Below are 10,933 nucleotides of genomic sequence, written 5' to 3'. Positions count from 1 at the left end.
CACTCACCTCAGCCTCCCAAGGCGCGGGATTACAGGCTGAGCCACTGAGCCCGGCTAATTTTCTTTTTTTTTAATAGAAGCCTGTTTGCATTTGTGGGCCAGACTACTAGTAGGCTGTATCTAGACTCAATTTTAATTCTTAATTATTGGTCATGCAGCAGTTATTTTCACCTTTTTCCACGCTAAATGTACAACCTCTGAACTCTGAAACTGCACAGTACATTCACACAAAAATACCGGAATTTGAAAGAAGGAAAGTTTGTCTATAAAAGAACATTAAAGAAGGACTTACATGGTGGCTTCTCCTTGAATGGTCTCTCTTCATTTGGTATTCCAGAGAGGTTGAGACTGGCTTTGGTGAACTCTAGGAATGTGGCATATTGCTAAACATACTGTTAATTTGGAGATTTTTTTGTGTTTTTTTTTTAATTTATTGTAGAGATGAGGCCTTGCTATGTTGCCCAGGCTGATCCTGAGTTCAGGCAATCTCACTTTGGTTTCTCAAAGTGTAAACATACTGTTTTTAGTTTTTTTGAGTAGGAGTCTCACTGTGTCGCCCAGGCTGGAGTACAGTGGCACGCTCAAGGCCACCACAGCCTAGACCTGCTAGGCTCAGGTGATCCTTCTACCCCCGCCTTCCAAGTTGCTGGAACCACAGGAGAGCGCCACCACACCCAGCTGTTCTGTTGTTGTTGTTGTTGTTGTTGTTTGATTGATTGTAGAGATGAGCTCTCACCAAGTTGCCCAGGCTAGTCTGGAGCCTCTGGACTCAGACAATCATCTCGCCTCCATCTCCCAAAGTGCTGGGATTACAGGTGTGAGCCACCATACCCAACTAACTACACTGTTTTTAATCTGTGTTTCCTGTGTTAAGTTTCCAGATTCTTGGGTCTACCCTCTGTTGGGCACTCTGTTATTGTGTTAATGAATTCGATTTCTCTCATAGTTTCCCATGAAGAGAAACTGTTTCTCATTACCTCCTTTGTGGCATGGGTAAAATAACGGTGTATGAGCATGCAATTTGGATATAATGTGCTAACAAAGGTTTTCAGTTCTCAAGTTCAAATTTTACTATTAATTCCCTAAACTTGCTTTTTTGTTTATTTTTTTGGTGGTGGTTCCAAGAGGTAGCAGTTGGGTGAGAACATTTCATCTAAGCCTTTGTGAGAACAAATAACCTTGTGGAATGTCCATTTCATCACAGGAATTAAACATCACTGTAAGAAAGTGGTCAGTGAAGAAACAAAGGAGTGGTGTTTCATGAAAATGTTAAGATAAACATAGCCAACATTTCACAGAACACACCCCCTGCTATTCAGACATCTCGTTTAATCCTCATAATCTTAGGAGTTTATTTCTTTTTTGAAGACAAAACAGGCTCAAGTTAAGGGACTTGTTCAAGGTTACTCATCTAGCATTTGTGGAGTCTGAATTTGAATCCTAGGCTAACCACTTATGACCTTATGGAGAGGTTTCACAAGGATTTATTGAGTATGTTGACCAGACAGAAGGACCAGTGCAGCCAGCATGGCCTGTTTCCTATACAGAGTCTGAGCTTTTTAACAACCACTTTTGTATATGGCCCCCCATTTTTAAGAGGGTGTCTTGAACTCCTGGGTTCAAGTGATCCTGCCTCAGCCTCCAGAGTAGCTAGGATTACAGGCATACCACTGCTCACCTATATAGTACCCATTTGACAAGTCACTTCATCTCTGATCTCATGCCAAATGAAGCAAAAGTAACTTCCCGCTTCTACTTCATAAACTTATGAGGAGCCTCTTGTGTTCGTCAATAGGATAACTATTTGCTTTTGGGCACGAATGCTGTTTCGCCTGTGGACCTGTCTTAAACATCACAATGGTCTTAGCATCCCAGACCTCTGAGCACTAAATGCCAGCAGCACAGTTTACCTCCTTCATTCAGTACCAAAGGTGCTCCCACACATTTCCAGATGTCCTCCTAGGACAAGACTGCCACCCCTAACAGCGTGGGACTGCCCCAAGGCTAGAACTACTGGATTTGAAAATAGAAGACACCTTAATGTTAAGTGCAGTTGGCCCTTTGTATCTGTGGATTTCATACCCACAGATTCAACCTCAAGTCAAAAAAAAGATTTTAATTGCACTCCTACGAACATGTAAACATGTATAGATTTTTTTTCCTGACAATCCATAAACAACATAGTATGACAGCTATTTGCTTAGCATTTACATTGTACTAAGTATTATGAGTAATCTAAAGGCAAGTTAAAGCATATAGGAGTATGTGTGTAGGTTATATGCAAATATGATGCCGTCTTATATCAGAGATTTGACCATCATATTTTGGTGTCTTCAGGAAGTCCTGGAACCAATCCCCATGGATACCAAGGGGCCAACTATATATTCTTCCCTATACAAAAACCGCAAACCTGTGTCTTGGCCAGGCACGGTGATTTACACCTATAATCCCAGCACAATGGGAGGCGGGGGTGAAAGTATTGCCTGAGCCCATGGGTTTGAGACCAGCCTGGGCAACTTGGTGAGACCTCACCTCTACAATAAATGAAAAATGAGCCAAGAAGGGTGGCACATGCCTGTAGTTCCAGCTACTTGGAAGTCTGAGACAGAAGTATCTCCCGAGCCCAGCAGGTCAAGAGTGCAGAGGCTGTGAGCATGCCACTACACTCCAGCCTGGGAGACAGAGTGAGGCTCCAACTCAAAAACAAAAACAAACAAACAAAAAAAACCCTATGTCTTTTCTTATTTAGATGGTGTATCAGCCCCTCCAAGAACACAAATTCTTATTTTGACTGAAAGGACTGCACCCCTCACTAGCTGTGTGACCTTGAACAAGTAGCTAAATTCGTGAAGCCTGTTTTATCTGTAAAATGAGGATGAAGCTTACTTAAACCCAGACCATAGGTCCTAGTGCAGAGCAAGTGTTCCTGGGCTTCTCCCAGCTCCTCTCCCTGTCCCCTGTCCTGAGCTGCACTAGCCTGTCCCTCTTAGCGCAGAGAACATGGTGAGATGATTGTCTAACTTGACCTGCCATGAGGTTAAGGAGCAAAAGGGTGTAGAGAAATGAAGTCAGCAGAGAGAGAGAATCAACTTTAGTCTAATTACTCTTGATGGTGCAAGGGAAGAGGAAGTTGCTAGTCCCAGGCAGGACACCTAGGCAATTTTCCAATTTTGTAATGGAGAACATCTTTCATCACAATGGGACTTAAAGCCGGTGTTTTTTTATTTTACTTTTAGAAAGCAGGATTTACTGAGAGGACAGAAAAGTTCCCACAGTGGGAGGGACACGAAGGTGTTGCCCCAGCCAGTGTGTTTTAATAAATGAGATATATCTTGGCTATTGTGGAATATCTTGTACAGTAAAACCCCTACCCTAAATTGGGCAAGTTAACATTATTTGGAACAAATAAAACCAACTCAAGTTCTGACCTCTGAAAGCTTATTTTACAAATCTAAAAAGATGCTCAAAATGTTATCTTTCCATCGTTGTGATGGTATTTTAACCACTTTGGGATTGTTTTGGAGCCCTAAGCCACCAGGCAAGGTTAAAATTAGGAAAGCAGAGGCCGGGTGTGGTGACTTATGCCTGTAATCCCAGCACTCTGGGAGGCCACGGTGGGAGGATTACTTGAACCCAGGAGTTCAAGACCAGCCTGGGCAACATAGTGAGACTGGATCTCTAAAAAGTAGAAAAATAAATAAATATAAATTCAATAAACTGCTTAAAAATAAAATAATAAAATTAGGAAACCAGAAATCTTGGCTCTAGACACTGAAAGGCGACAACATGTTAAGCAACACAGCCCAAGCCTCCAAATTTGATCTCCTGAATTCTGTCACCAGGATCCCCTTATCTACTATGGCCTGGGATGGGAGCTAAGCTTTTTGCCTATGTCTGTGGTTTCCATCTTCTTGTGGCAAGAAGTATGCAGTCCTTGGGGGGAAGGGGAGTCAGTTCTAGCCTGTATCCATTCCAATCGGCCTTTGCATCTACCAGGAAGAATGCCCTATTCTTCAAAATCCCAGATTTCTCCTAATCCACTGATCCTGACTTTTTTCACCTTTAGCTTTGACACTTCATGAAGGACAGCTGGCAAGAGGTGCTCTTGTAAAGAAACAGCTGAATGAGCACGCCCTCCTTGCTGGTGAGGGCCGTCTACCACCCCAGATAACAGCCTAACTTATCCCTGGATTGTAAAATGAACACTACTGCAAAGGAAGATAATACCAAATGAGACTTTGCAGTCCTCACACCCAGAGGCAACCAAGAAAGACACGGGGACAGAGTGCTCACCCACACCTAGGAGGATCCACTTGGTGCACAAGATGGTGAAGATGAGGATGACAGCTCTCACCCTGGCAAAGTACCGGAACTTAGGGTTGCAGAAACCCTCCGTCAGACAGTAGTGTCTGGGGATGGGAATAGACACAGTCGCAGGGGCCATGTCCTGGGGCGGCCCAGTCTGGTTCCCAAGCTCCGGGCCTAGGTCCAGCGTGTACACCCGAGGGTGGCACAGGAAGTAAGGGCTCTTGGGCTTGTCCTTGAGACAGAGCTGACGGCCTTCCAGGATGACCCGGTGGGGGTCAAGGCGGAGCAGAGTGAGCATGGCATTGTCTGTGGGCAAGTCAGTGATGGGCTGCCCCGGGGCCAGCACAGTGGGATGGCGACAGAGTGGGCATAGCAAGGAGCGCTGAGCCGGAGTCACCAGGCCGAGGTGGGCTAGGCATTCCACGCAGAAGGAGTGGCAGCAGTTCAGCCTCTTGGTCGTGTGGAACGTGTTGTTGAAGGGGCTCCAGCAGACAGGTCACTCGGCCTCAAGCCCCGGGCCCTGCTGCTTGGCCATCTCTAGACCACACACGGAGAGGCCCCACAGAAGAAATCCTGGCAAAAGGGGAAAAGAAGCAAAGGAAAACCCGTGAATCCCTGTCCCTGTGTTTGGCCTACGGCTGTGTTCTGTGGGTGTAAAAAGGTATCACCCACATTTTTTTTTTGAGTTGGAGTCTCACTCTGTCACCCAGGCTGGAGTGCTGTGGCAAGCTCATGACCACCCCAGCCTCGACGTGCTGGGCTCAGGCGATCCTTCCTCCTCAGTCTTCCAAGCAGCTGGAACTACAGGCGCGTGCTACCAAGCCCAGTTTATTTTTTAAAATTTATTATTGTACAGACAAGGGCTCATCAAGTTGCCTACGTTGGTCTCGAACCCCTGAGCTTAGGCAATCCTCTCACCTCGGCGTCCCAAAGTGCTGGGACTACAGGCTTGAGCCACTGCACCTAGCCTCACCCACATTTTATAGATGAAGAAACTCAGGTTCAAAAGTGTTTTGTTCCAGATCACCATTTCCTAAGCCTCCTGCAGCCTCCCCTCTGTCAGGGTGGAGGCCTGGGTTACCACTACCAACAGCACCCGAATGAGTTGGCTTTGGAGGAAACTGCGCCTGGGGATTTGAAGGTGGATACCAATACTCCTTGTGCTCAGTGTGTTTGCCCTTGGCCGCCCTAAATCCAGGGAGAAGGGAGGGTTAAGCCAAAGTCAGTGATTTTTGCTAAAGGATAATTATTTCCTTCCCTGCTACCTCAAATCCCCGACTAGTGCAGAGAGATGGGCTTTGTGAATTCCCTGGTCTTCCCCCCCCTCTGGGGACAAATGCCTGGCCCTCTTTCCCTCCTTCCCTTGACCTAGCAAGGGGGCTCCTGATAAGATTTTTCTCCTTGACCTGGAAGCCTTGAAGAAGCTCTCCTGTCCAGGTCCCCAGATCCATCCTTCCAGAGCTTCTTCCCAGTACTCAGTCTCCCGGCTCTTCCTTCCTCCATTTGTCCCAGGACACTTCAGGACACCCACCTGGGCTTCCGTGGGCTCTAGGGTGGTCAGGCAGACTACTCTGACGGGCCCAAGGTGCCCGTCTCTCCCCTGAATCTTCAGAGCTTTTGGAGCTTGTCATCTCGCTACCAACCCCAGCATGTCTCCATGGCAGTGCACATAGCACCTAGAGCTGCCAGATAGCCCAGGCTGCAGCCTCTGGAGCACATCTGCTTGGAGCCAAGACCAGAGAGCTACCTGGGTGGCAGGCTGGGGGACCAGAGTTCTCCCCTGGGTACGGCATCTAACTGAACCTGGAAGCCAAGTATCTACAAGATAGTGGGCAGCCCCTTCTAGACCTGGAATCCCTGGCCTGGAAATATAGGACTGACAGTTTCCTCTTTCTAGATGTGAGAAGCGTGGGTCTTCTGGGTTCCCTCCTGGGCCCTCACTTCTTTTCTAAAATGACTGGAACCCAGCCGGGCTCGGTGGCTCAGCCTGTAATCCCGCGCCTTGGGAGGCTGAGGTGAGTGGTTTGCCTGAGCCCGCAGGTTCGAAACCCACCTGGGCAACTTGGCGAGACCTCATCTCTACAATAAATCAAAAAATTAGCCGGGTGTGGTAGCGCGCGCCTGTAGTTCCAGCTACTTGGAAGGCTGAGGCGGAAGGATCGCCGGCGCCCAGCAGGTCGAGGCTGCGGTGGTCCGGAGCAGCCACTGCACTCCAGTCTGGGTGACAGAGTGAGACTCCAACTCAAAAATAAATAAATAAATAAATAAATAAATAAATAAATAAATAAATAAATAAATATAAAATGGCTGGAACCCTACAGACCAATGGAACAGGATAGAGATTCCGGAAGCAAAACCTCAATTTCTCAACCAGCTCATCTTCAACAAAGCCTCCGCCAACAACCACTGGAGAGAGGAGAACCTATTCAGTAAATAGTACTGGGAAAACTGACTGACCACATGCAGAAAAATGAAACAGGACCCCTATCTATCACCAAATACAAAAATCAACTCTAAATGTATCAAAAACCTAAACGTAAACCTCAAACTTTAAGAATCTTAGAAAATGCAGGAGATAAGAATCTTAGAAAATGCAGGAATCTTAGAAATGAGAATAGGCAACTAATTCCTGATCAAACCCCAAAAGCCCATGCCATAAGAGGTAAAATAGCCAAATGGGACCTCATCAAACTGAAAAGCTTCTGCAAAGCAAAAGAAACCATTAAGGGGCAGGGAGGAGAGCTGGGCTCGGTGGCTCAGCCTGTAATACCGCACCTTTGGGAGGCTGAGGTGAGTGGATTGCCTGAGCCCACGGATTCAAGACCCACCTGGGCAACTTGGCGAGACCTCATCTCTACAATAAATCAAAAAATTAGCCGGGCGCAGTAGTGCGTGCCTATAGTTCTGGCTACTTGGAAGGCTGAGGCGGAGGGATCGCTGGAGCCCAGCAGGTCGAGGCTGCAGTGGCAAGGAGCGTGCCACTGCACTCCAGTCTGGGCAACAGAGTGAGACTCCAACTCAAAAAAAAAGAGAGAGTGTGGGAGGCCTGGCACGGTGGCTCATGCCTATAATTCCAGCACTTTGAGAGGTCAAGATGAGAGGATTGTCTGAGCCCACAGGTTTGAGACCAGCCTGGGCAACTTGGCGAGACCTCATCTCTATAATAAATCAAAAAATTAGCCTGGCATTGTGGCACGTGCCTGTAGTTCCAGCTACTTCGAAAGCAGAGGCGGAAGGATTACCTAAGCCCAGCAGATCGAGGCTGCAGTGGCTGGGAGCATGCCACTGCCCTCCAGCCTGGGCAATAGAGTGGGATTCCAACTCAACATAAATAAATAAGTAAATAAATAAATAAATATTGACCTTCCATGTGACCCAGCAATCCCCCTTCTGGGAATATACCTGAAGGAACTTAAATCACTTTACAAAAAAGATACCTGTGCATGCTTTTTTACTGCAACATTATTCACAATAGCAAAAACATGAACCCAAACATGCTGCCCATTGAAACTGGACTGCATTTTAAAAACATGGACTATTAATATAGGCCATATTAAACTTTTTTTCTATTACGCAGCCATAAAGAAGGACAAAATGATGGACTCAGCAACTTGAATGGATTTAGAGTCTGTAATACTCAGTGATCTATCACAGAAACAAAGAACTGAGTACCACACTTTCTCACTCATAAGTGGACCCTGAACGATTACCATCATGCTATAAGAAAGGGATTGGCAGTAGCAGGAAACTGCCAGGAGAGGTTGCAGGGGAGGGGACACAACATCAATAAGTGTACCTGATCTCAAGCCAGGCAAAGTGGGGACCAAAGGGAGGCCCAAACTTTACCTGTTTGATGACCACTTGTATACCTAATCCTGAATTGTACCCCACATCTTTAAAATAAGAAATACAAAAAAAATAAAATAAAATGACTGGAACGTCCTCCTTACACAGAGGGCTGCCTTGTGTTTCTGTTGCTGGCTACTTTGAAGCCTAAAAGCCTGAATATCAGATTCAGCGGGTCCTCTCTGCCGCCTGCTGATCTTTCTTTTTTTTTTTTTTGAGTTGGAATCTCACTCTGTTTCCCAGGCTGGAGTGCAGTGGCACGCTCATGACTGCAGCCTCGACCTGCTGGGCTCAGGTGATCCTTCTGCCTCAGCCTTCCAAGTAACTACTACAGGCATGCGCCACCGTGCCCGGCTGATTTTTTTATTTATTGTAGAGATAAGGTCTCACCAAGTTACCCAGGCTGGTCTCGAACCCATGGGCTCAGGCAGTCCTCTCACTTCGGCCTCCCAAAATGCTGGGATTATAGGCGTGAGCCACCGCGTCTGGCCCCTGCTGATCTTTCAATGTGCCTCAGCAACTGCAACACAGCCAGCCTGCTGAGGTCTCAGAGCCGGCCATCCCACCAAACCTGGGGGTTTAAAGGGAAAGTTGGAGGTAGGAGCACTCCAGCCCTGCATCCCCGTTTCAACCAGAAATACTTGGCTTTCATCTGTTTTCATAGTGGTCGTTTGAATAATTTGAAGAGTTGAGCTGCTGGTGGAAAAAAATTTAAAAACCAATTAACCATCTGGACCACTCACTTTGTAGATAAGAGACAAAAGTAACTCACCCAAAGTCACCCAGCTCGTTAATGGTGACAGTGGGACCCGTATCTTCAGACTCCCAGTCCACCACCATGCGGCTGTTTTAAACATGGAACACTGAATCCATGCGGTCTACCTGCTGAATGTGTGTTATTAACTAGGTCGTGGGAGGGATCCAAGAACTATGCAAGAGGGGAAGATGGAGATAGTCAGACTCTCTTGAGCCCCTGACAGGACATCATCCACTCTGACTGAGTTGATGCCTGCAGCAAAACCTGCTCACCCTTTCATCCAGGCCCTCCTGGTTTCTTTCTAGACTCACAGGGCAGAAGGACATGAAGCTATACAGCAGGAAATGCAGCAGCCTTAGCCAAAGCTAGGATGGTTTACCAAGGATCCATACCAGTGCCTTATTCTATTTGTTTGAGTCAGAATCTCACTCTGTCACCCAGGCTGGAGTGCAGCAGCACAATCACCACTACTGCAGTCTTGACCTGCTGGGCCCACGAGATCCTTCTGTCCCTGCCTTCCAAGTATCTGGGACTACAGGCACACACCACCACACACAGCTAATATTTTTTTTATTTCATTGTAGAGACAAGGTCTTACCATATTGCCCAGGCAGGTCTTCAATCCTTGGACTCAGGTGATCCTCTTGCCTTCCCCTCTCAAAGTGCTGGGATTACAGGTGTGAGCCACCATGCCGGTTTCATTCAACAGTCACTGAGTGCTTACTGCATACCAGGTGCTGTGATTCGTACTGGGTAAATAATGGTGGACAAAACAGACATAATCTTTGATCTCATGACATTTAGAGTCTAGCAGGGCAGAGACTTTTAATGAGTAACGAGCAATAACTAAATGCATAATGTTAATGGATGCTAAAGGACATTAAGGAAATGACCTGGGGGTGGAGGCTGCTCCCTACAGACCATCAAGGACGGTTTCTCCAAAGAGGTGATTCAGAGCTGAGACTGATGGCTGCAAGAATCCAGGCATGCAGCGTGGAGGAAGAACATTCAGGCCCAGGGGAACAGCATATATCAAAGCCTTGAGGTAAGAAGAGCTCTGCCAGTTTGGGGAAGTGAAAGGCGGCCAGGGCGACCTAAGTGTGGTGCATGGGGCTGAGATGGGCTAGGATAGGGGGCAGCAGGTGGGACCTGTAGGCTCAGAAACTCATCTGGATTTTATTCCTGAGGGGGGAGGTGGGGAGGTGACCTGATCCTATTTCCATTTTTTTCTTTTTCTTTTTTTAGATTAAAAGAAATAGTTTAAAAGAAATAGTTTATTTAGAAAGTAAATTGGGGAGAGAGAGAGAGAAAGAGGGGATTCACCTCCCCAAGGGAGGGGAGGGGGCCAAAGCTAGGAAACATGGCTATGATCACAGCTCAGAGAGCACATGGCCACACCAGAGTCTAATAAGGCAATGGCCGTGGCAATGACCTAGTAATGGCCCCTATTTCCTTTTGTTTTTTTTTGAGTTGGAGTCTCACTCTGTCACCCAGACTGGAGTGCAGTGGCTGCTCCCAGCCACCACAGCCTCGACCTGCTGGGCTCCAGCGATCCTTCCGTCTCAGCCTTCCAAGTAGCTGGAACTACAGGTGCGTGCCACCATGCCCGGCTAATTTTTGATTTATTGTAGAGATGAGATCAACTTGCCCAGGCAGGTCCTGAACCTGCAGACTCAGGCAATCCACTCGCCTCGGCCTCTCAAAGTGCTGGGATTACAGGTTAAGCCACTGAGCCCGGCCCAGATAGCATTTTCATTTGGTAGTATCTGTTCCATATATGTGTCTAATATCTGTCAGTCTCCATATATTTTACCCATTAAGAGGTTAGGCACAGTTCCCAATCTGGCAAGCTTAGAGAACCTAAGCCAACAAGTAAGAGACAAAAGCCCAGGGAATTAACAGAGATTTGGACTGAGAATTTTAATTCAATAAATACTGAGTAGTTATTATGTTCTATAGCAACAGAATAATCAGATGAGGTTCCTGTCCTGCAGAATATCTTCTGAGAGGAGACCAACACAG

At 46.9% G+C, this 10,933-nt stretch overlaps 1 protein-coding gene across 1 annotated transcript; it reads right to left on the bottom strand.

The window, feature by feature from the left end:
- Positions 1 to 4,180: 4,180 nt before the first annotated feature.
- RNF183 (ring finger protein 183) lies at positions 4,181 to 4,843 on the bottom strand. Its single transcript, XM_021711954.1, is given in 1 exon segment — positions 4,181 to 4,843. A coding segment is annotated over 1 exon segment (663 nt).
- Positions 4,844 to 10,933: the final 6,090 nt, after the last annotated feature.

Source organism: Carlito syrichta, unplaced genomic scaffold, assembly GCF_000164805.1.
Source record: "Carlito syrichta isolate Samal-C Ts95f unplaced genomic scaffold, Tarsius_syrichta-2.0.1 Scaffold302949, whole genome shotgun sequence".
In the NCBI taxonomy this organism is placed as follows: Eukaryota; Metazoa; Chordata; class Mammalia; order Primates; family Tarsiidae; genus Carlito; species Carlito syrichta.
The sequence above is the reverse complement of the archived record's forward strand: the minus strand, read 5'-3'. Positions and strand labels throughout refer to the sequence as shown.